At 40.3% G+C, this 26,385-nt stretch overlaps 1 protein-coding gene across 8 annotated transcripts in view; it reads left to right on the forward strand.

Moving 5' to 3' along the window:
• The first annotated feature begins 49 nt into the window (after positions 1 to 49).
• The window catches only part of mocs1 (molybdenum cofactor synthesis 1), a 28,091-nt gene continuing 1,755 nt past the window's right edge, over positions 50 to 26,385 (forward strand). Inside the window, exons 1-11 of one of the 8 annotated variants that reach the window (XM_048228005.1) lie at positions 50 to 226; positions 417 to 483; positions 16,466 to 16,592; positions 17,362 to 17,529; positions 18,832 to 18,996; positions 19,582 to 19,643; positions 19,781 to 19,892; positions 20,356 to 20,468; positions 21,528 to 21,638; positions 22,662 to 22,782; positions 25,792 to 25,839. In XM_048228005.1, coding sequence (XP_048083962.1) covers positions 427 to 483; positions 16,466 to 16,592; positions 17,362 to 17,529; positions 18,832 to 18,996; positions 19,582 to 19,643; positions 19,781 to 19,892; positions 20,356 to 20,468; positions 21,528 to 21,638; positions 22,662 to 22,782; positions 25,792 to 25,839 — 1,084 coding nt within the window. In that variant the 5' untranslated portion in view covers positions 50 to 226; positions 417 to 426. Of the gene's footprint in view, positions 227 to 416; positions 484 to 14,443; positions 14,751 to 16,465; positions 16,593 to 17,361; positions 17,530 to 18,831; positions 18,997 to 19,581; positions 19,644 to 19,780; positions 19,893 to 20,355; positions 20,469 to 21,527; positions 21,639 to 22,661; positions 22,783 to 25,791; positions 26,222 to 26,385 lie in introns of those variants that run through there. The other 7 variants (XM_048228006.1, XR_007191839.1, XM_048228007.1 and 4 more) reach the window with 7 other exon arrangements.

Raw genomic sequence — 26,385 nt, forward strand, 5'->3', positions numbered from 1 at the left:
GGTTACGACGTATGCGCAAGATGGGAAACGTAAAACCAAAGATCATTGATTACTAGCCCTCTCTGGTAAAACGAGCCAGCAGGGGGAGATGCAGTCCCTGAAACATGGTTAGTACCAACTTATTATGAAGGGATCACTGTAATAAGAGGGGCCAAGAGAAGGAGTTATCATTTTCATATTTCAATAGGTCTCAGAGAGATAAAGAATGACAATGGCAATGACCTAAGTGAGTGTCAAAACTTTTATTTATATAGGCCTAGCCATTTTTGCAACTTAAAGCTCAAAAACATATGTTATGTAACACTCTAATACACTCTCTTACACATGCACACACAGTGTGTTGCAGTTGCAGTGCATGGATTGTGTTATTTTCTTTATAAATTGCCTCCTCACCCACTGTTCTTGGGTTTTCTTAGGTCAAAAAGAATGACCAGGGAGTGTGGTCGCTCCCTGAGCCTGGGCCCTCACACTGCTTCTGTCCATGTGAGAGTTTTTCCTTGCCACTGCTGCCTGGAGTTATATTTCTATCATGTGTAGTATATGATTTAAAAAAATGTTAAAATATCCATATTCCTTTTATATCAATTGACTATATGCTCTGGGGGGACACTTCAAGTAGCCTACAGTATGTGGTTTTAGAGATAAACCTGAATGAGGCAACTCACAGTAAGTGAAAAAAAGAGAAAACACCCAATGGAAGAGTCCTATGGATTTACTTTGTTAGGCAAATGAAGCTAAAGGGTTCTTCTATTGGAGGTTTTCCACTTAGCGTCCAGTTGCCTCACCCAAGTTGACCACTATGTGCTTGACATGCTTGAAATAGATTCCCCCACATAGTACTGGAATAGCCCACATATTAATATATAATAATTATGTCGCCTCTTTGATGGAATCATTTGGCTTGCTTTGGGATCAAATATCGAAAAGGTTCGTGGTAGCATAGGCCTAGTAAGGAGCGTATAAGGAAGGGTCTGGGCCAGTCTAGCATGCAGTAGCCAGCAAAGTTGTGGGTTTATTTCCTGACTGCCACCTCTGTGCCCTTGAGGAAGGCACTTACCCTTAGCTCTGGGAAGCCTGACCCTTGACATAATTGACATAGCCTATGTCAATAAACAATATGTCAATTAACAATAAAATCACTTAAACATAAAGTCCACGGATATTAAAAAATCGGACTACAAATGACAAAAGACCACAATACAGCCTACCAAAATTAACAAAATGTTCCCAAGTCCCACTTGTTCCCTTACAGAAAAAGCTGCAGTCTTTCAAATTGAATTCAAGTGTCAACAGCAGTTTTTAGTGTCATCAGGAGTTCCTTAGCAGTTCATGCAAGAATGCAGTTTTCGACATGAAAAAAACTGCATTGTAGGCTAGCTGTAGGCCTACTGCTTTTTACTGCAGTAACTTTACAAGTTGGCGCCCAAAGCCAACCAAATGAGGCGTGGACCTTAGCCTACTGGAGAAAATGTTCTCCCCATTATACATGAACGCACCAATAATCAATTGTGTCAACAACAGGGTTGCTGTGCAAGTATGAAAAGAAATTGAAGAGGAGTGGGGCTTTTGATCGGTGGCGCTTTTGGGAGAAAGGATGTGCAGTGTGTGTTAAAACCAGTGCTCTGCTACGTTTTGTTTCAGAGAGTGAAATAAAACTAGTAGGCTACAGACGCGGCTCGTTCACTTGGGCAGGAGGGGCAGAGCCCTACTAAAGATTCATCCACTAGAAAAGTAGATCCACAAAATATTTTTTTTAAATAAAATGTTGTTTGTTTATTATTGTAATCAGTGGCAAAGTACTCAATCATGTTACATTTTTGTATGATTTGCAAAGAAATTTCGCAAAGATCGCAAAGATCTCATTGATCATATCCGTAGTTGTTGTAGGCCTACTGTAACGTTACATTTCATTTCTGGTAGGGCAGTGACGTCACTGCCCTGAAGAAATTGAACAGCGCCTGCTGTTTGTCTATGTAAATCTGTCGACCGATAATGGAACTGCAGCTAGAACGCGGTTAGTAGAAGGTCGGGTGGGCAGATCATGCCACTGCCCACCCTATACGACGTCAGAACTTACTGCCTACTGTAGGTAGTAGCCTATGCCTACTGTATTAGTCCGCACGAAGTTTGTGAGGTCAGGCAGACAGTTGAAAAATGGCGAGTAAACAGCGTGTGTGCAATAGTGTGGAGTTTCTCTTAAAGAACTTATTCGAAAGACTTGAGTTTGTAGTTAACTTAGCTATCAAAGACCTAGGACCTGATCAGCCCGACATTAACATCGTATACCAACAAACAAAGGACAAGAGTCGGTCATTTAATCGGACATTTTCACGTTCGTGGTAGGCCATATGTCTTATGAGAAGCTCTGGTTGTCCTGAACGCAATAAAATGTTCTGTTTTCCATGCCTGCTTTTCTGATCTTCTGGTGGACAAGGGGATGTTTGGAGTAGGCTAGTGTAGGTGTGTGTGACATGAAAAAAATTTCAGAGAAGGCAAAAAACATGAGGCTAGCATCTGAGTTGTGCAAATTAGCCATGCTGGGGAAAGCTAATATTGCAGCACAACTCGATGAGGGCTACACTGTAAGTAAGAAATCGTGTACGAGTTTGTTCACCCATGAGTGACACAGATAAAGTAAGGCTGATTGCACAGACATTTGATGGGGCTAGTGTCATGAGAGGAGCATCTGGTGGAGTGCGTAAGAAAGTGCAAGACGTGTAGCCTACCCTAATTGCTATGCACATCAATTGAACCTGGTGTAGTGCGGCAGGTTAAGTCCATATTCCAGGACAATCGTTCACTTTGTGATACAAGCACCAAAATTGGCATGAATAATCACTAGAACCTACTTTTTGAGGAAAGCACATTAGCCACCTGAAAATCCAACATGGCGGCCATTTTTCAAGATGGCCGCCACATCAAATGTAAGAAAAACGTTTTCTGCTGTAGAACTTTAATGGCTGGGCGTATTTACATGATCTAGACATCAATTTGTATGTTTTTTAACATGGCAAAATAAATGGTGCAAAGAGAGAAATCTATTTCAAGGCTAGTTTCCAAGATGGCGGCCAGAAATAGTTGGACTGCACTCGAAAATCGTTTATCGAAGCTTACTCTCGAATATCGTTGATCCTCTTTCTCACTCGAATATCATTTATTCTCTCTCTCGAATATCGATCAAGGCCGTACTTCTTGTTGGGATCATCCTTAAGTTGGGAAGACTGGTGTGAGAAACGGCAGATGAAGAGTCCACAGTTTCAATTCTGGGAGCTTGTTATGTCAATGCAATTGGTGAAGTTCTCTTTGATCAGGTCTTTCAGAGAAGCACACTTTACTTTGTATTGTCAATCATTGTCTGCACTCATCCCCTTCTTCTTTGCAAACAATAATGTCAACTATGCTAGATGGCTTTCCATACACCTTAGAGACCTGGTCTCTTAACAAACACATCCTCAGGCCAATGAATTTCAGCAAGGGAACTTTGTGGTCCACAAGACCCACAGAGTTTTCCGGATTGGCTTTTGATCAAGCCCATGAATAGGCCAATGCAATTGTCAAAGGTGATGGTGGTGCCATTGGAATAACTGAGAACCCATCAGCCCTAATGTGTGTCTGACAAGACCAAAGTACCACCTAACTGGAAAAGCTTCCTGCGAGACAATGACAACAAGACTGAACGTTTTGGGTTTCTAGCTTACCTAATTGTGACTTGGTGTCCAGACAATGTGGTGATTGTGACCAAAGAAGAAAATGTTCTTTGCATAAACCTGACAGCCTGGAAGGCCTAAGTCTGGTGTATCTGGGGCCAGGCCATCTGTAATGCAGACATTCTAATATGGCTAGCTACAGAGCAGAGGTGTCACTAGATGTTACTGGGGCCCTGTCTCTTTCCCACACATTTCCTGTTAGTCTTTGTTGTTCTATTGAGGTAATACATGGTACACACACACAAATATCTGACAACTTCAACAATTACAGGCCTATTTCCAACTTGCCTTTTCTCTCCAAAGTTCTTGAGAAGATAGTGGCAACTCAACTCCAGGATCACCTGAAGGACAATGACCTCTTCGAGCCATTCCAGTCTGGATTTCGTCCTATGCACAGTACTGAAACGGCCATGATTAAGATTACTAATGACCTCCTCTGTGCAGCTGATGATGGACTTATTTCCATTCTGATTCTCCTTGATCTCAGTGCAGCCTTTGACACCATCTCCCACCATCTTCTCCTGGAACGTTTAGCCAATATCGGAGTGCGGGGCAGCGTTCACCAGTGGTTCACCTCCTATCTCTCTGGAAGGACACAGTTTGTACAAATACAGAGTTGCAAGTCTGAGAGCAGTGTTGTGACAAGAGGGGTACCCCAGGGGTCTGTGTTGGGCCCTCTGTTGTTTATTATCTACCTCCTCCCACTTGGCACTATCCTCAGGCAACATGGTGTTCAATTTCACTGCTATGCTGATGACACCCAGCTCTACTTATCTACAAAACCTACTGCCACTCTTCCTCCAGCTGCAATTACTGCCTGCCTGCATGACATAAACTTGTGGATGACACTAAACTACCTGAAGCTGAATAGCAGTAAGACTGAGCTCTTAGTGGTTGGCTCCAAATCAGCTCTTGCTAAGATGGAACCTTTCACCCTTTGTATAGATGACAGCACCATCCCTTGCTCCAACCAGGTCAAGAGCCTTGGTGTCATACTGGACAACACACTTTCATTTAGTGCGCACATAAACAGTATGTCTCGAAGTGCTTTTTTCCATCTAAGGAACATTGCACGGCTTCACCCAGCGCTCACCCAGCAGAGTGCAGAAGTCCTTGTAAATGCGGATGTGACATTGCGCCTTGACTACTGTAATTCCATTTTGTCCGGAATCCCTAACAAGCTACTCCATCGGCTCCAACTAATTCAGAATTCTGCAACAAGGATTATTATAGGCTCCAAATCCACTAGTCATGTAACACCATTACTGATGCAACTGCACTGGCTTCCAGTTGCCTACAGAATACATGATACTTTTTTATTTTTACTTTTACTTTTAATTTATTTTTTTTGAGATGACTATAATTTTACAACCTTTTTGTTTTTGTTTATTTGTGAAGTGACCTTGGGTGACATGAAAGGCGCTCTAAATAAAATGTATTATTATTTATTATTAAAAAAAAAATATATATATATATATATATATTTTAAACAAACACATGCATTTATGCATTTACTTAGTCCCCCTGCCCCCTCTGAAGTTCAGTTTAAACTCGTGATAATTTCCCGATCAAGCCCTGTCTCTCTTTCCGGCTAATTTCTTGTCAATCTGCACTATTATATTGAAATTATATTAAACTGAAAAAAGAACATGCACATGCCCCTGCTGAAGTTACCGAACCAACATATGTTTTATTAACAAAAAAACAATTTAATTATGCTAAAATTAGTACTAAAATGAATTGCGTCTATCTTCACAATTCAACACATTCTTTGTCATTTTATCGTGGAATTGGAAAGTCTAGGCCCATTTACCTATATTTAAATATCAAGATCATCAAAATGTGATTGTCCAATCCCAATCCAAGTCAAAAACCAAGTATAATGGCTTTCAATGGTGGCCATCTTGGAAAATGGTGGCCATATTGGATTTTTTGCGTGGCTAATGTGCTTTTTGGATAAAGTGGGTCCCAAAGAATATTTGTGCCAAGTTTGATGGAGATTTTGTTCATTTTTACGACTCTTTCTTTCTATGGCTAGGCTATGAGCGAAATCTGGGGAATGGAATTCCATAATGTTACCACTTGCGGTCAGAATACCGTTTTGTTCATGCATTATTAACCTATAGCCTACTTAATGTTATTTTATTCATAAGAAGTGAAGTTTAAAATTTTGAGATTCCAGACAAATAAAAGCTACAATGTAGCCTAGGTACCGCTAATCAGCTCATTAGCTCAGATCAGTGGAGAACTACTTTGGGGGAAAAACTCAAGAGGGAAACAAATAACCGAGAATTCCTTTATGAAATCAAAATTCCACTAGAGCTCAAGTGTAGGCTTCACGCCTTACACCACTCAGCTCTCATAGTCAAGTTTAAGTTGTTTATTGTCATGTAGGCCTAGCCTACTCATAAAAGAAATTATAAGTAACGAAATTATTGTGTTCAAGAGCCAGCTCAACTTTAAAGAGTAAAAGTAGGCTATTCATTAAAAAGGTAAATATTTTGTGTGTATGAATGAGTGCTTGCGTGTCCACCGTGGTTTGTATAGAAATTAATATTAAGTGACACATACACGTAAAAGGGCAGTTTTTTTCAAGAGCTCCTTGGGGAATGATTTGGAAAATTTGAGGAAACTTGAACTATCAAATAGGAAGGCGGCAGACAAATGGTCAGTGAATGAAAATCTGTCGGTGGCGGTAACTATGATTGTCACACACTTCATAGGCAATTTGCGCAAAGATACAAGCGGTCCTGCGCTTATCCTGGACACTGGTATGTTTTGCACAAAGGCACGGGACATCACGTAGGCCTATCGTTCTCATGTTGGCCACAAACTTGTCTGTAACCCTGTGTGCCTCCACTGCATCGATTGCTCTTTTCTGCAGCTGTGCATAGAGCACATCTACACGGGGCATGATCTTAGAACAGGTCTAAGGAATAAAAACTCGGGATCTAAGAGCATTCGAGAAAACCTCTCTAAAAAAAAGCCTCTCTAACTGAGATTGTATTAAAATCTCCAGATGTTTCAATTATTTCGAAACACTGCAAAATAAGCTTTTAAATCTTTTCTTATATTTGGTAGAAATGAGGAAAGACTTAGGGTTGCCACTCTCCTCACAAAAGGGTTGAAGGCAAAGGATACTGTTAAAAATCTTGGTGTATTAATTGACAGTGATCTAAATTTCAACAGCCACATGAAAGCGATAACTAAATCAGCTTTTTACCACCTCAAAAATATTGCCAAACTCAGAGGGCTGATGTCAAAACATGACTTAGAAAAACTCATTCATGCATTTATCTCCAGCAGGGTTGATTACTGCAATGGACTGTTCACAGGCCTTCCTAAAAAGACTATTAAACAGCTTCAGGTGATACAAAATGCAGCAGCTAGGACTCTAACAAAAACTAAAAGAACTGACCACATTACTCCAATTCTTAAGTCCTTGCACTGGCTTCCAGTAAGTCACAGAATTGACTTTAAAGCACTATTGCTTGTTTATAAATCAGTAAATGGAGCAGGACCTAAATACTTGTCAGACATGCTTCAGCAGTACACACCTTCTCGTCCTCTCAGGTCCCAGGTGAAAAACCTGCTAGTAAAACCTACAGTTAGAACTAAACATGGTGAAGCAGCTTTTAGCTGCTATCGCGCTCAGCTGTGGAACCAACTTTAGGATGACATTAAAAGGCCCCAACTGTAGCCAGTTTTAAATCTAGACTTAAGACCAAACTGTTCTCAGATGCTTTCTGCTAACTGTGCCGAGTTACAAATTCTGAATCTGCCTTGATAATTATTCTACTTTGTCTTTTATTACTTTTTTTCCTACTTTTGCCTTTGTTTTTGCTTACTAATTATTCTTTATTTTTAAATGATTTTACCTTGTGTTTTATGTTTTCTTTTTATTATGATCTTTACCTTTTAATTATTCTTTGACTATATTGCCCTTCTATGCTTTTATTTGTTATTATTGTTTGGTTTTGTTTATGTAAAGCACATTGAATGACCTCTGTGTATGAAATGTGCTATATAAATAAACTTGACTTGACTTGACTTGACTTTTCGGAGATCTTGTGAAAAAAGCGGAGAAACTATAAAAATCCGAGAAGACACGCACTGAGGATGCTGCTGACGCAACCTTTTCCATCACCAGGTTCAATTGATGTGCATAGCAATTAGGGCAGGCTACACATCTTGCACTTTCTTACGCACTCCACCAGATGCTCCTCTCATGACCCTAGCCCCATCAAATGTCTGTGCAATCAGCCTTACTTTATCTGTGTCACTCTCAGGTGAACAAACTCGTAGGCTACACGATTTCGCACTTACTGTACAGTGTAGCCCTCATTGAGTTGTGCTGCAATATTAGCTTTCCCCAGCATGGCTAATTTGCACAACTCAGAAGCTAGCCTCATGTTTTTTGCCTTCTCTGAAAAATGTTTCATGTCACACACACCTACACTAGCCTACTCCAAACATCCCCTTGTCCCCCAGAAGATCGGAAAGCAGGCATGGAAAACAGAACATTTTATTGCGTTCAGGACAACCAGAGCTTCTTATCAGACATATGGCCTACCACGAACGTGAAAATGTCCGATTAAATGACCGACTCTTGTCCTTTGTTTGTTTATATACGATGTTAATGTCGGGCTGATCAGGTCCTAGGTCTTTGATAGCTAAGTTAACTACAAACTCAAGTCTTTCGAATACGTTCTTTAAGAGAAACTCCACACTATTGCACACACGCTGTTCACTCGCCATTTTTCAACTGTCTGCCTGACCTCACAAACTTCGTGCGGACTAATACAGTAGGCATAGGCTACTACCCAGGGTCGGACTGGGAACAAAATTCGGCCCTGACAATTTTCTCCTGGACCGGCCCACTACTGGACCGACGACCCCCACACACACACACACACACACACAAGCCCACCAATACCAAAATCCCCCCTGATCCCCCCCCATAAATAACAAACACACAGTATCATGCTGTAGCAACACTTCATAAACTGAACCCAAACATTTAGATTTGGACCTATAGGTTATTATATAATCAGTATCGTAATTTCTGTACACTTCTGTACACTTCAATACACTTGTGGTGATAGCCAACAGTTAATGTGAATCTCTGACTATAACCAATGTAGAAGATTTGCACCAAATAGGCCTAACTGTGGTTGTGTTTCTACAACATGTTGGCACAAATCATAATTTCTGTCAACTATGACAATCTCCATGCATGTTCAGTAGCCTATATTTTCCCTTTAGTCAAGCAGTGACGTGTGGTTTAATCAGTGTTGGGCAAGTTACTTCAAAATCATAATATATTATGAATTACTTATTACTGTCATTTCAAAGTAATTCATTACATTATAATATTACTGTCTCTGAATTGTAAGGCATTACACTACTATTGTATTACTTTTAAGTTACTTTTACCAAAATATCTGGAAATATGGATTTGGAATTCTAAATGCAGTTTATTATGCTCAATGCAGCTCATTGTACTTCTAATGGAGGGTGATGTGGTACAACATAATGAGCTAGGCTTAAGGCTAACAACAGTAGAATGCAATAGGTGCAGTGATAGGTGCAGTGATTGCAATAGAATGCAATAGGTGCAGTGATGGCTCATGATGCAATACAAGGAACAATCATAGCCAGAATTTTGTTAAAAGAAGACAAAAGGTCAAAGTCTGGTCAATTGTGATAGAAATGCTGTAACTTTAGGCTTAGGCCTACTCATTAAAATCAACAGAGAGCCCACTACCTGTATATTGTAACCCAAAACTTAAAGACATGTCAAGATAGGCTACACAGTGCAGCTACTGGCCATTTTTGTGCCCTAACTGCACTGTAAAAAATAACACTACATCTTACTGCAGTAACACAAGTATACTTTACTTACTATAGGCTGACCTAGTGTTCTTACTAGAGTAACATTAGTAATGTGCCGAACTTGCAACAATGGGGTCTAAAACTTGAGATACACGAGTAAGCTTCACAACTCAGACCTGAGTAAACTGGACTCACGCAGTGCACACGCGCACAGTTGCAGAGGGAGCATTCTGGATTCCACAGCCAACGGTCGGCAGTGTTACGGTGTGGCTGACTTTTGGGATGGGAGTGTAACAGCTTCACCAGTGACTTGCTCTGTCCGGTAAGTTTACAGTATGTATTAATGTGTCAAATGTTTACAGTATAGGTTGAACTAACAGCATTTGTGCAAAACTGTACATTCGGTTTCATTAACAACTGGGGTAATGTTAAGTTCAACTTGCTAAGTGGTCGATATATCGCTTAGCTGCTAACAGTTTGCAGCAAACTGATAGCAGCTATGCGAGTTAACACCAAAGATCTTTGTTAACACTGCCTCAGACCATGCTGAGCAGAAAACAAATATTCTAGGTATTCAAGCCCTTTGATATTTTTTGTTATCGACGTTAGTGGTGGCGTAACGACGGAAGTGGTGGCGCCTGGGGTCTAAAACTAGGCTGTATAAATTTGCCAATAGCAGTTGTCTTCATGAGCTCTCTTAATGAAGTTTAGTTCTAACGTTAGCCATTTCTCATGAGAAACGCTTGCTAGCATGCTAAGTTGATTCAAAACGTGTAAAGATTAAACTGTGTATGGTTTACGTCGATATTCCTACTGTATTGATAAAACAATTAGGATAATTGGACTCATAACCTTACTGACTGAGAAAGCCATGGTCTTTTATCTAAAATCTTTCGTTGTGATTTAGCAAGAGGACTTAGGTTGCAGTGTGTGGAATTTGAACAAATGTGCCATTATTGAGGTGCAAAATGGCATCATATAATTCCAACGTATGATTGACATTTTAAATTCTATTGTGATAAATGTACTAGGCCTGAAGCAATAGAGAAAATTAAGTTGCCAAATCATAATATTTTTAGCTTAACAGTATTAATTAGGTCTCTGGAGAAATAATTTAAATTAACATTTAATGTGATAAACTTAATCAGCTGTTTTAGTTAAACATGGCCAATAGATGCATATTGATAATAATTTTGCCCTCTTTTTTTTTTTTTGCAGTTGGAAAACTGAAAATGCAGAGCAATGAACTGGACATGTAAGTTGTGCTTGTTTGGATGTGAAGTCAGAGGTCAGTTGCTCAAACACTACTGATTGAAACATGGAGGTTACACCAGAATACTTACCCAAAAAAACTGTAGAGGGTGGTGAAAACTGGCCAACGATCACCGGGTTCCTCACTCCCCACCATCAAGGCCATCCAGGGCAAGTGATGCTTGCGTGTATATGCGCGCATCATCATCAAAGACTGTTCTCACCTCAACCACAGACTGTTCACCCCACTCCCCTCTGAGAGGCGTTACAGGTCTCTCTGCACCCAAACCAGCAGGTTCAGAGGAAGCTCCTTCCCGCGGCTGTCACCCTACTGAACTCTAGCTGTGCATCCCGGTGACAACCAACCAACTAAGCCCCCCCGATGCCTCCTTGCCTGTGCCTGTTGAGGTGTCCACCATGACCACGGAAACCTTGACGGGGACACCCACCCCCGTGGACAATTGCACTACCCTATCCCACCCATAGTGTTCTATTTATTTACAAATGTACATACTGTAATTACACATATAGCCATTCCATTTTCTACTGCTCTTCATACTATTCATCCTGCACATACACGTATTCTTACTACTGTTATAATGTTACTGTTTCTGCACTACAGTACTGTTACCACACTGCACATAGCTGTATACTGTACATATATGTCTATATGGTTCATACCAAATATATCCATATTTATTCTGCTAATACACTGCACATATTTATACCTAATTTATATTACTCTAAACCACCTTCTGTAAACCAACTGTATACTACTGTTTACACCGCATATTTCCTATCCTGTCTATGCACCACCTGTCTTTGTATATCACATTGCATTTTTCTGCTTTTTTTGCACTTCTAGTTAGATGCAAACTGCATTTTGTTGTCTTTGTACTTGTACTCTGCAAAATGACAATAAAGTTATCTAATCTAATAGTGCCAACTATTTGTGTATATTCTGCAAGTAAACTTTACTATCCAACATAAAGTACCCTTTACAACTCAAAGTAAGGGTAACTCATTTAACAGTAGTAAATACAACTTTGATTCAAGTAAGCTTTACTTGAGGGCATGAAGTAAACTTTACTAGTTGGAAGTAAGTAACCAGAACTTTAAAGTCTTAAGTAAGGATAACTTCTTCTAAGTAAGCATTACTTGTAGACATCAAGTAAACATAACTTGAAAGAGAAAAGTTTTGTTTACTTAACTTATTTAAGGCAACGAGTTTCCACCCTTTTTTCAAGTAACCATTACTTATTATTTTTTACAGTGTGGTGAAATACAGTATTAACCTAAGTATGTCATTATATGGCCAACTATAAAGATGTAATCTGCCTGTTCCCAGGGATGGGTAGTATTTCTGAAACATGTAATATGTGTTTCAAATGCAAAATAGTATTTTGTCATTTGTATTTTATTGGGTTGAAGGAAAAGGCTCTGTATTTTGTATCAAAATACTTTATTGGTGTGTATTTTTGTATGTCATGAAGAGGCCAAAATGATTGACCTGTCACCCGCCAATCCAAATGGATGCAACTGCATTTATAGGCTAAGCCTAGGTCTACATGACGGGGCGCAAATAGGCTAAATAACTTTTTTTTTTAAAAATCCACCGGCCCACATGCCTGGTTGTACAGATTACTAGTCCGAGCCTGCTACTACCTACACTAGGCAGTAAATTCTGACGTCGTATGGTGGGCAGTGGCATGATCTGCCCACCCGACCTTCTAGCGCTCTAGCTGCAGTTCCATTATCGGTCGACAGATTTACATAGACAAACAGCAGGCGCTTTTCAATTTCTTCAGAGCCCTACCAGAAATGAAATGTAACGTTACAGTAGGCCTACAACAACTACGGATATGATCAACGAGATCTTTGCGATCTTTGCGAAATTTCTTTGCAAATCATACAAAAATGTAACATGATTGAGTACTTTGCCACTGATTACAATAATAAACAAACAACATTTTATTTAAAAAAAATATTTTGTGGATCTACTTTTCTAGTGGATGAATCTTTAGTAGGGCTCTGCCCCTCCTGTCCAAGTGAACGAGCCGCGTCGGCTCAGTGCGTGTCTTCTCGGATTTTTATAGTTTCTCCGCTTTTTTCACAAGATCTCCGAAAAGATTTAAAAGCTTATTTTGGAGTGTTTCGAAATAATTGAAACATCTGGAGATTTTAATACAATCTCAGTTAGAGAGGCTAAAGGGTTTTCTCGAATGCTCCGATCCCGAGTTTTTATTCCTTAGACCTGTTCTAGATCATGCCCCGTGTAGATGTGCTCTAGCCTATGCACAGCTGCAGAAAAGAGCAATCGATGCAGTGGAGGCACACAGGGTTACAGACAAGTTTGTGGCCAACATGAGAACGATAGGCCTACGTGATGTCCCGTGCCTTTGTGCAAAACATACCGGTGTCCAGGATAAGCGCAGGACCGCTTGTATCTTTGCGCAAATTGCCTATGAAGTGTGTGACAATCATAGTTACCGCCACCGACAGATGTTCATTCACTGGCCATTTGTCTGCCGCCATCCTATTTGATAGTTCAAGCTTCCTCAAATTTTCCAAATCATTCCCCGAGGAGCTCTTGAAAAAAACTGCCCTTTTACGTGTATGTGTCACTTAATATTAATTTCTATACAAACCACGGTGGACACGCAAGCACTCATTCATACACAGAATATTTACCTTTTTAATGAATAGCCTACTTTTAATTTACTCAAGTTGAGCTGGCTCTTGAACACAATAATTTCGTTACTTATAATTTCTTTTATGAGTAGGCTAGGCATACATGACAATAAACAACTTAAACTTGACTATGAGAGCTGAGTGGTGTAAGGCGGCGTGAAGCCTACACTTGGAGCTCTAGTGGAATTTTGATTTCGCAACGAATTCTCGGTTATTTGTTTCCCTCTTGAGTTTTTCCCCCAAAGTAGTTCTCCACTGATCTGAGCTAATGAGCTGATTAGCGGTACCTACATTGTAGCTTTTATTTGTCTGGAATCTTAACATTTTAAACTTCATTTCTTATGAATAAAATAACATTGTTATTGGCTATAGTTTAATAATGCATGAACAAAACGGTATTTTGACCGCAAGTATTATGGAATTCCTTTCCCCAGATTTCGCTCATAGCCTAGCCATAGAAAGAAAGAGTCGTAAAAATGAACAAAATCTCCGTGGACCGCCCTTGTGCGTCCAGCTGCCGGTGACCTGGAACTATGACAATTTTTTTTTCTAAACTTCATCAACAGACTTTGCCCCGCCTATTTGTCAACCCAGGAGCCGCTACTGGTAGGCTATACCAAAAGGGGATTTTTAAAGTCAGATCCAACTCGACTTGATGTGCGTCATAACCATATAGGTACTATTCAGTTCCAACAACATTAGCATAACCAACAGATGCAATGATACTTGCATAGAAAGAGTTCAAGGCTCATGCATGAGCAATGTATGAGCACGGAAATTAGTTCCAATTAGTCTCAAGCGTGACATACAGCTGTTTCGTGGTCAAAGTACAATCACGATTCATTTACACGCTTCGTTTGGGATAATAACTGATAAACTACACTTCCCAGAATACGGTGGGACTTTACAAGTAGCTTATTGGTCACGATCTGGGCTACTCCTACTCTGACGAAGGTCTTGCGACAAGTGGAGTGCGTTTAGAATTGACCATCAAGTTGAGATGGTGCACATAATCCTAGCATTCTGGATTTTAGGTTGAGAGACGTTTGTATCATGGCTTTGAGCAGCAGGGAGTTCTGCCTAAGCTTTAGTAAGCATGCAAAGGCAATGGGATTTTATAAGCGGGCTTCTGAGCTGGTAACTCAAAGCAATATCCCAAAGGTTCAGCGGCGGTGGTTTTCAAGTGCTACTCAAGAAGAAAACAAACTGTCACCAAGTGACCCAGCATGCTCAAGTGCGATGTCGTCGAAAACTAACTCTGTACAGGTAGGTAGGTCCAAAGCAAATCAACTGTTCTGTTAAAAACTTTGGTATGTTGTCAAAGAGCAATGTTAGCTCCGTCGCTTTTTTGTCAGCCCATTATAAGAAGCCGCTAGTGTAGGCTAGTGAAGTTTTACTTGCAGACCATTACTGTAGTAATGTAGGCCTACTTATTTTCTCATGACTTGTATGAACTTATGGTCATGGTCTGCTACTGAGAGAAAACCTGTTAGAATGTGTCAATTGAGTATGGCTTTGCAATAGATGAAGACATGGGTTTATAGGCCCAAGTTTTTTAAGCAGCAAAAGTTTTTTGAATGTCACTCCATGTAAAATCAGCCAGGAAAATGGTTGCATTTTCTTTGGACTACAATGATGATGATGATGGTGGTGGTGGTGGTGGTGGTGTTGTGTGTGTGTGTGTGTGTGTGTGTGTGTGTGTGTGTGTGTGTGTGTGTGTGGGCAGGGCATGATCAACACCCATTGAGCAAACAAGCCAGTTTATCACAGCTGTCATATTGCTCTTTCTTTTTTGAAACCCACAAGGTGTTTGGGCGCTCTGAAAATGATAGCCAAAATGATTTTTCAGACTTGTGAGGTCTGCTGTTCAGACCCTGAAGGGATTTATTTTCTGTTCATTGCTTTTTGTGAGAGTGTTTCTACTTATCTCAGTAAGGAAAATAAATCAAGAGCCTATGTTGAGTACAAATATGTCTTCTGAAGGCCTAAACAGAGCCCAGCCAAAAACTCCAATAAAATTTGTATCAACTTTGAGGAACAACTATGACCATTCAGAATCATCCAGACCAAGCGTGACAATTTTGCTACATACTATTCTTATTTATGTACCAGCAAGCAAAATTTGAGCCTCCTACATGGTTTAGTTATTGCGCTGTGGGCTTGGTAACTTTGACAAAAAAAAGAGGCCGACCAAAATCGACACCCCCCTCTCCCTGTAAAATAGGCTGTATCTTGGAAAGTATAGATTTTACAAAAGAGTCATTTTACAGTGTGTCTCCTGGATAACATAGGTACACCTGGTAATTTTTTGAGACCTAAGTGCGTGGGCCCTGGTTCAATTGACGTGGAATGACCCCTCCCCTTTTTTATCCTTGATTTTCCTTGCCATTATTTGTGAAGGCCTCATGTATTAATAAAATACAGAAAGTAATGAAAATAATGATTGATACAAAATGGGTACAATAAACAATTTTATAATACTCTTAATACTCTTTTTGCACATTTTCCCAAATCTGTGGGTTTATACAACATCAGTGAGCTTGCTGAACACAATTTCAATGATTCAGTCATACTGAGATGTTTGTCTTCCATCCTGCAAAGTTTGGGCTGGCTATGAAATATGGCTTCCCAAATGTGTGTTCTTGGTCTGTTAAACTGAAGGTGTCCCTAATTTCTTTAAAGAGAGACATGTCAGTGCAGGGCAGTGGTGTAGTCTAGTTAGCTGTAGTGGGTATACTGTGATCAACCCCAAATGTTAATACGTATCCTTGCTTATGATGCTTTTTAAGTGTGTATACTGCGTAGTCCAGCGTATCACGTAGACTACACCACTGGTACAGGGTGAAAAATACCTTTTTTTGTAGGGATCAACTAAGTTAATTCATGTAGGTTGGTTGGTGTGGAAAAATGCTTTAGCCTATGGAAATTCACTGAATTTCACTGGGTTTTCTGATACTTTTCTAACTGATTTTTCCACTTAGGTCCCTGCAGGCATTAGACGAGTGTTAAAGGCTGAGACCTTGCCTTTTTCAGCATTCTTGACGGACTCTTTTGGTCGGAGGCACAATTACCTGCGCATCTCGCTGACTGAGAGGTGCAATCTTCGCTGTGAGTTTCCTGTGTAACCCTGGCAGTCAGTATGTTAATCAGTGCTCTCATTTGACCTTGTATTCAATTGTTGAAGTGAAATTCAAATAACTGGACTAAACACACTAAACACCTTAGTCTAATCTCAACTGGGTGCTGAATCTTCCTGAGCGTCAATATAAACTTTATGAATAAGGGAAACTTAAATAGCCTAAAGCAGAACTGTGATTCCTACCTTTATTCATAAAACATTTCTATCAAGTTTCTATCAATCACCTCAAAGTTTATATCAAATGAAATTCAAATAGCTGATTAAAGCTTGTAATAGATTGAAATGCATGTAGGTGAACTTCAGAAGTCTATTACATGCATGTGTTACCAGTAGTGGCTGTGGCTGGACATTGTAAAAAACCATAAGGCATTTTTCTCAGTTTCACTGTTTGTGCAGATACTGTTCTTTGCCTTAGTATGGCAGAGTAGCCCACATGAATGTGGAATGTATTGTGTGCCGTGCAGTTGGTGGAAATACCCCATACGATATAGACAGTTGCAAGCTATGTAATCTTGATTTAACTGATTTACCTGAACCAACCTTAATGTGGTCAATTTCTACATTCCGTTGCAGCTATAACAAGAGAGCTCGTCTACGGAAAACTGCACATTTCTTTATCTGTCGTATTCATCATATTAGATCACAATATATGAAAAGAAATAACAACAATTGTCATTTTTGTTTATTCACACCATGGATGATATCTATTTACTAGTGAGTCCTTATTGCTTTCTGCAGGCCAGTACTGCATGCCGGAGGAGGGGATCAAGCTGACTCCTCGTGCCCAGCTACTGAGTACTGAAGAAGTACTGACCCTGGCCAGACTCTTCGTTCAGGAGGGCGTGGACAAGATCCGCTTGACAGGGGGCGAGCCTCTTATCAGACCGGATGTATTGCATATTATCGGTGAGAAATGGACTGTGGCAGGCTGGGTGGGTGTCAGATTGATAACAAAAATGGTGCCTCATGGCACTTGACTAGCCTCTAAACCTTTGGAAATGTCCATCATGGCTGTTGGTCTTGGTTTTGACATTCTCCACTTGTTAATTTTGGGGACTGAAGCTCTGTAGACACATTGTCACACATCCCTGAAATTATTACTTTGACCTAAACATTCTCTTTTGGAATATATAAGTACCGTGTAGTTTTTGAAAACGCTGGTACTAACGTAGTGGATAAAGAGTTGGGCTAGCATGCAGTAGCCTGAAAAATTGTCGGTTCAATTCCCGGCTTCCACCACTGTGCCCTTGAGCTCTGGGGATAATGGCCCTTGTAATATAATTGACATATTTAAGTCGCTTAGGAATAGGATAAAAGCGTCTGCTAAATGAATACATGTAAATGAAAACGTATCCTTGAACAGGACTGAAAATCTTTTGAAAAGATCGAGAAGGTCTTATCAGTAAACAGTTGGAAGTACAGTTAACACTGCCAACTGATAAATTGCTGCAACTGAGCTGTCAGTCAAACCTCTGTCATTCTCCGTTTATCTCGCACCTGTATGGTACTATTTATTGTTACTCTAAGGCAGTGTTTCTCAAAGTGTGGTCCTCAAGCTATCCCAAGTGGTCCTCGACCAGACGTGGTAAAATATAATATAGATAAGTTGTTTGCAATATTGAACCAACTTGTATGTAAATCCAAACAGTTCTGCAACACTGCCTATGTAAGCTACGCCATGCAGTTGAAATCATATGAATCCTCTGACACAATAAGCAAGGTGGCTCAGTGAGTAGGCCTACTTTGTAATATACTGTTGAAGTAGGTCTACTGTTTTCTTTTTAGCTTGGTGGTCCGTGAGTTTTTTTTTTTTTTTTTTTTTTTTTTGGTCCTTGGTCTGAAAAGGTTTGAGAAACACTGCTCTTAGGTCTTCTTTTGCATTGAATGTCCTCATTTGTAAGTCATTTAGGATAATAGTGTTAGCTAAATGAATAACTAAGTCCAAGTCGTAAATGTTTTGACTGCTTATTGCAGATTTACCAAGCAGTGACCAGTATGGCCAAGCTGTGTCTGACCATTGCTAATCACTGAACATGTCTTTTGAGTACCACATGGTTTCATCAGTCGTCCATAATTAGACATGGCATAAAGGGCCATTTGAACGGTGCATTTTTAGCAGTAGTCCACATAGGATAATGCCCATCATTCATAGAAGCCCCTAATCTTTTTTTGATGCCTTATAATGCCTTATGATTTTTTCATTTTTAGGTGAAATGCGGAAATTGGAAGGTTTGAAAACCATAGCCATAACGACTAATGGTGTGAATTTGAGTCGCCTCCTTCCTGGTTTAAAGGACGCTGGGGTTGATCTACTCAACATTAGCCTAGACTCTTTGGTGCCCGCCAAATTCGAGTTCATCGCCAGACGAAAAGGTAAGGGCTTACGCACCTGTTCATATTAACTTCTCTGCTGTATCGACGTTGCATGTTTTGTGCATCTTGTTGTCATTCAAGCGCTGCAAAAAACATCTTTGTGATTGTATTCAATATGTTAATAGGTAACAAAACTTAAAAGTTAACAAAAAATATTTTAATTGTCATTGTGAGTTTTTCAGATAATCTGTGACATGTTTAAAAACATATGTGTCTAATGTTTACTGCCATTACATCAGCACCAGCCCACAATGTGCACGCCAGGCAGCTAGAATCGTTTTCATGCTTGATTCAGTCACAGACAAGCATGGCTGGTGTGTGAGAAATGGAATGAAATGGATGAGGAAGATGCAGGAGATTTGAACGAAAATGGCACAGGCATGTGATCTGTCTGCACAAAAACTTCACAGAAGTTCATAATGTCATAGTTCATAGGGTCGTTAGAGAACACAGCATTGCACAAGTACATGCCATTGCAAAGTGTGTGTGTGTGGATGTTACTGAATATTCTGGATGAGACTGCAGTCTGCCTATATGTACTTGCTTTAGCATATCATTTAAAATCTGCATAACTCTGTTCTACAGGGTTTCATAAAGTTATGGAGGGCATCAATAAAGCCATTGAGATGGGATACAACATAGTCAAGGTAATGTTGAATCTAATGTATTGAGACTGGATAACTTTGTCTTCATTTGTCATGGTCTTCAAACTGAGCATTGTTTATTTGGCTTTTGTTAATTTGTGAATCATGTGCTGTTCACTTGCGCCGTTTTCCTGCTGCAGGTGAACTGTGTGGTGATGCGTGGGCTAAATGAAGACGAGCTTCTTGACTTTGTGGCTCTGACAGAAAAAAAGCCCTTGGAAGTCCGGTTCATTGAGTACATGCCCTTTGATGGTGAGTATGAGGTATGATAATTACATTACATTAGGCTTACGCATTTTAAACCCAAAGCGACTCCCAACAGGGAAACAATCAAGGTAGTGTGTGATAAGGACAAATTAGCAGTAAGTGCTACTTCCATACAGTCAAGTGTCATTTCTAGTCAGGTGGTACAGTAAGTGCAAGAATTAGCAAGTCTAGTTGTAGGTAGTGCTACGAGTGGAGATACTCTCTGGAGAGCTGAGACTTCAGAAGTTTTTTGAAAGTAGATAGGATGATGATAATGATGATGTTGATGATGATGATAATGTTCTGTCAGTGCTGCTGACTTAGTGATATTGATTAGGATCATTTGTTTTTTGAATGGTTCCGAGGTTGTAAACTTGCTAGACCAAAACTTATTTCCACTTCCACTTATTTCCACTTCTCTAAAAGTGCCTTTTAATTTCTGGTAATGCGCTTTCTAATGCCTTCCCAGGAAACAGGTGGAATTTTAAAAAAATGGTGAGCTACCAAGAGATGTTGGACCACATCAAGCAGGAATGGCCAAACCTGGAGCTTCTTCATGGTGCAGAGTCTGACACCGCCAAGGTCAGTCAGCTGCCACACATTTTTGTGGCTTGTAAATGCTTGCGGAATATTGAAACACTATATAGAACTGATTGTCTTTAGACTTTTCCTCAGCCACAATAGAATGGCATTTGATTAGATGTATGAAGGCAGAATTCTGTCATAAATATGAAGCGCAGAGTATTGCAATTATTTCGCCCTGACCCCGAGCAAAGGCGTGCACAAGCGGCCACTCGCCACTCAACTAACTGTGCATGGCACAGTCAAAGTTTAACCATGTTGAACTTTGACCATGACACATGATAGCGGCTACTATTTAGTGGCAAGCACAGTGCACAGCGCATACCACTTCCTATATTAAAGAGTTGTTGTGCCCAGGTTTTCTCGTTTAACCTTTGATAGTCCCTAAAAGGTTGAAAACCCGATGTGGATAACTTACTATGTTACTCCTCAAGGTTATGTTTCCTCTCACAAATTGAATCATTTTACATACTGAATGAGAACAGTGTTCACTCAAACCCAATGACTGCATGTTTACAGCAGTGGTCAGCCTGGGTATTGCAGTCTAAAGTCCAGGCCCCAGACAGGTAAAAATGCTGTCAAGTTTATACTATGGACTGTGAAGGGCAGACCTCCCTAGCATTTGAAATAACCATTAACCATCACCATGACACTCACTCTCATAGAGCACCTTACCATGCATAAAGAATTACAGGCTCAGTCCCTGCCTTGTCACTGCAAGCGCCTCATATTCTGCTCCAAGTTAGTTTGCAGCAGTCAAAGGAAGAAAGCTGAATAGTGAGTCAGCTGTGTTCATTAGGCTACACCTATCTTTAGTGAATTATGTGTGATACACTGGCATTTGGGGGTGGCATATTCCTTTTTTGCCATGATCACTGAATTTTCTGCATCCGTTCGGTCAATGGTGTTGAGGGGTGCACTAAATTGTATGTAGATTTCAACATGTGGTCATTCTCCCTTAATTACTTGCCTGAAACTGTATAAAAAAATCTGGGGAAATGTAGGGAGGGGATTATGTTTTCTGTTGGATGTCTCCAGTTGTGTTTCTCCCTTTTATAGATTTACAAAGTTCCAGGCTTCCAGGGCCAGATTGGTTTCATTACTTCCATGTCAGACCACTTCTGTGGCTCCTGCAACCGCCTCCGTATCACAGCAGATGGCAACCTTAAGGTATATATACACCGATAGCCATGTTTTAACATTCATTTACAATGTAGTCATATCTTTTCTTTTTGTTTTGTCAGTGCCTTTCACAATCAGCAGCTAGGTGTGGGTTGAGGGTTGTACTGGGTAGTTTAGCTGAGCTGGCTGCCATTCTGCGTTCTATGGAATGCTTGCACAAACCTTACGCCATCATCTTGGATGGTTTCACATCCTTCTCATGAGTCAAATGCATGTGATGCTGTGGATGAGGCAAGGCAATTGGCAAGAGGAGGACTGTCATTTCTGTGTATGTGTGAAAAAGTAGTTCCTCTGTCAGTTGTACACTGAATTGCATCAGGTCACATAAAACACCACAAGGTCATGGAATATGAATGAAAGTGAACTCAATGAGTTAAAAGGAAACATGTTTTAAAAATTGGCATGGGAAATTGTCCTAGGTTATTGCTAGATCAATTCCATCAAGTTACAAAAATTGCAGGGTGGGAAAAATTGCACTTCAAAGCATTTGTCTTTTGACTGTATAATGGTAAGCTGTACCACTGATTTGAGAGACAAAGATTGATCTTATATGATGATGATCAATATGATATATATGCAATGCAAATAATGCAAAAAATTGTTCTTACATCGCCCCATAGACTCTGTCGCTTCCAATTACTGCTCTGCCTTTACAGCCATCAATAAAAAAAATATTTTCAACTTTAGTGGAGTATGTGACATACAGATTTAGTCTGGCAGAGTATTGGAATGCACAGTGTATAGTGCTTGGCTAGGGACACAATTATGTGTCCTCAGTTATGTGTTATTGTTATGTCTGATGTCTACAATGTCTTATTGTATCTATGTCCCAGGTATGTCCCTTTGCATTTAAAAGGTGATTAAAAATCCTTCTATTCTTAAAAATCTGCAGGCCCACAACTAGTTCAGATTTCAAATTGTGAATCATAATGAGTCATTGTGCACAAAAGGCTACAAGGCTAAAGGCTAAAGGCTGCACAGAATGCTAAACTCCACCCATGTCGTGTGCAGGTGTGTTTGTTTGGGAACTCCGAGGTGTCCCTGAGAGATGTACTCCGCTCTGGAGCCACCGACGCTGAGCTGCTGCAGATCATCTCTGCTGCTGTGGGCCGTAAGAAGAAGCAACATGCAGGTACTTTTTCTGTCCTCAATCTTTAATGCTCCTAATTCATGCTCAGATGCGATTTTGTGGCTCACTACATTATGTTACAGATTTCCCCATGATGCTGTAGTATAGTCAGTGCCAAGTTATCCTTTTTGAGATTCATATTGTCAATGTCCCCGATTCTACAATTAGCATACCATTTACTAGCTTTAATGGCTGAGAGTCTGCCCTTATTGGAAACCAACAATAATACAGCAGTGTTCCCCACAGAATTGAATTCCATTTGTGGTGGTTGGTTTGCAGAATTAACTTGAGAATACAACAGTTTTTAACAAATTAGCACAGCGTGGTTATGATGCTAACCAGATTTAAGCACAATTTGGTACAACCTGGAAACTCATTGTGTGGTGGTCAATGTTGATATTGTGGTGGGCCGCCACAAATAAGTCAATGTATGGGAAACACTGTACAGTAATAGACCGGACTTGTCTTCACAGAGATTTCCACTCAGTTCTTCCACCAGATGGCAAAATACACCTGTTTGTTTCATATGGATCATGCTGATAAAATACAGCATTGAGAAACATGTGTATCATGCAACTGCATTTCTAGACCCTTTCAACAACAAAAACAAAAACAATGCTTGAACGTTCTATTTGGGCCCCAATCTACTTCCTCTGCATTAAGATAACATATGGAATGTTAAAATGGAAGCCTTGTGGGGCCAACTATGATGCTGATAATGGAATGGAAGGTAGATCCTTTCAAGAGAGTTCACTTATTCAACTTTCACTTGCCTTTGTTACACACCTAGCTTTCACAATATCAGCTCTATTCAATAGCTCAAGGGTCCACCCTAATGAATTGTTTTATGGATAATATATAGGTTTCTTGATAGATTTTTTCCCCCCACCCTTTTTGTAGCTGAGATCATTGAAATGAATGGTTGTATGCCTGTACTTCTCACTCGTAACAGTTGGTGGCGGTAATGCACCAAGTTGGTATGCCAACCAACAGTAATGTAACAGAGGACGAAGCCTCTGTAGACTGCTGTCAAGCCAAAGAATATAGTTAGGCTCCTCGACCTGTGCCAACCTACTGTACCTGGTTTGTAGATGTTATGCCAACAATTATATGTCTCAACAATGAACTGAGGAACAGGAAAGGGATTTCCTGGAGATAAAAACCTTCCACCAATTATTTTTCTATGGGGAATAAAATACCCACAAACCCCTGCACACTATTGTGTGAGACGTCATGTTTTTTTTTTCGTCTCAGCATCCTAAAGGATGGCACACATGGGAATTGCAGCAATGGGTTGCATCTTGCAGTTGCTGTGTTTATATTAAGAGTCAACCTCTATAATGCCCTCACACGACAGTTGCTTTATTGTTTGGAGTAAAATAGCTTTGTTATCTTTGTGTGTTTGGGCAGTATTTCAACAATCATTTTACTGTAATCTCATCAGTCTACCAATTTAAGCAACTGTTGCTGGAGGCTTCCATACCTTGGCAACTCCTGTGTCACTAGGGCCAGCCGAATGGGATGATTTGGCATCAGACTCCACAGTGGCGTTGTCTGACAGGGAGAGACCGTAAAGGGCCGTTCACACCAGGAACAATAACTATAAAGATAGCTCTAACTATAACGACATTAGCATCCACACTGACCAACGACTAGGAAAGTCTGTCCTTGTCTTGATTAATGTGATGTCTAAAATTTGATGGATTCTGTCAGCTTTTTTATTGTTCTCAAAATTGCACTGAAAGTGATCCCCAATGATATCGATCTTCATGTCGTTATGTGTGGATGTTGTCATTCATACTAGCTAAAATGATGACATGACATGTGGTGTGCTGACTGTTACTCAGAAACAATTTCATGCCTGTTTGGTACAATATTGTCATTTCTACAAAGCTTATTTAACCAATGGTGGACGGGCGGCACACATGCTTTCTCATAGATGTTAGTTACTTGAGACCAAGGGAAGTTTTAGTATAAGTATATACTCTTTTGATTCTGTGAGGGGAAATTTGGTCTCTGCATTTATCCCAATCCGTGAATTAGTGAAGCACACAGGTGAACACACAGTAAGGTGAAGCACACACTAATCCAGACGCAGTGAGCTGCCTGCTACAGCGGCACTCAGTGAGGGGTTGGGTGCTTTGCTTAAGGGCACTTCAGCCGTTCCTACTGGTCGGGGTTCGAACCGGCAACCCTCCGGTTACAAGTCCGAAGGCCTAAACAGTAGGCCACGCTGCCCCCCTGGGACTCCCCCTTGAGTGTTCCCTTGATTGACCTGAAGCTGCCAACATTCAAGATTGGCTAGCTGATAGACTTGGCCTCAATTAAGTGTGTGGGAGAACTAACTACCCTGCTTGTGAGCAGTTTATAGCAGGAGATTCTAAAATGGTGTTGTCCCCCAACCCCTTTCACCAGTGTAAAGTACTGACGTTTGACCCCAGGTCTGAGGTCATTCTACCTACAATGATCCTGCCTGTTCAGCAAGAAGATGCTTGACTTCTCAATTCATGTCCAGTCTGACCTCTATGTGTCTATGTTGAACACATGCATGCTCTTAGGACAATGGCACAGTTGTTTGTGTGTTCTGGGGCCTGTGGGGAAAAAGTCTCCCTCTGAATGGGTTCCTGTTGTGTGTTGTGTTGTCGCTCTAAAGCAATGAGAAAATACAAACTGTTTTCTTTCCATAATAATATCAGTTTACTGAAAGTCGTACAAAATCAAAGCAGCCACCATTCTATTTGACATTTTGTCACTGGCAGAAAATGAAAGCCAACAGCACCGCGATATCTGTTGACATTATTTTTCATCAAGCAACACTTGGACTACAAACTAGTCTTTACTCTTCCTACCAGCAAAAATATAATTACCCAGAGAGGCTGCCTTTGCAGTTCATTAGCACAAATTTGTACATCTTCACGACCTGCCAACCCCTGCTGTGTACAATATGCAACCCATAAATTCACAATAACTTGTTGAAAATGCAGTTTCTTTATCGTCTTTACTCTCCCTCAGGCATGTTCAGTATCTCTAAGATGAAGAACAGACCCATGATCCTCATCGGTGGGTGACATTGCTTTAGGTACTGTCTCCTCCATGTTATTGTTTCTGGTCATGTACACTACTGTTCAAAAGTTTGAAATCACACAAGGAAACTCTGGAATAAGGTGGAAATAGAATATCATGGGCACCTTGTTAAGATTAGAGATAACCATTTTTGTTTAAATAAGACATGTGGGCTTGATCCTTTGTTTTCAATCCTCCATATTTAGTAATGACAAAATCTGCAGTATTGCAGCTTGACTGTTCTTTACCTACAAAGCTCTTGCCCAAGGGTTTTGGATCAGTATGTGCAGTATCTTTCTCTTTTGAATTTTGTCTTCCATCAAACTTAGATCAATTTTTTAGAACCTCTGCCATTCCAGAATATCTTCATGGTTCTAAGGTGGGTGTTTTATGGGTACAATGTAATAAAGCTTTTACTTTCCAAAGCCGGACATTTTTCACCTCTGTCTTAGAGCAGTGTTGTAGTACCAGCACCACCATGAATTATTACCACAATTTTGTTTGACTGTGACTAGTGTCAGTATCAGAACCTGATCAGAACTG

The sequence above is a fragment of the Alosa alosa genome, chromosome 19 (assembly GCF_017589495.1).
Source record: "Alosa alosa isolate M-15738 ecotype Scorff River chromosome 19, AALO_Geno_1.1, whole genome shotgun sequence".
Classification (NCBI taxonomy): domain Eukaryota; kingdom Metazoa; phylum Chordata; class Actinopteri; order Clupeiformes; family Clupeidae; genus Alosa; species Alosa alosa.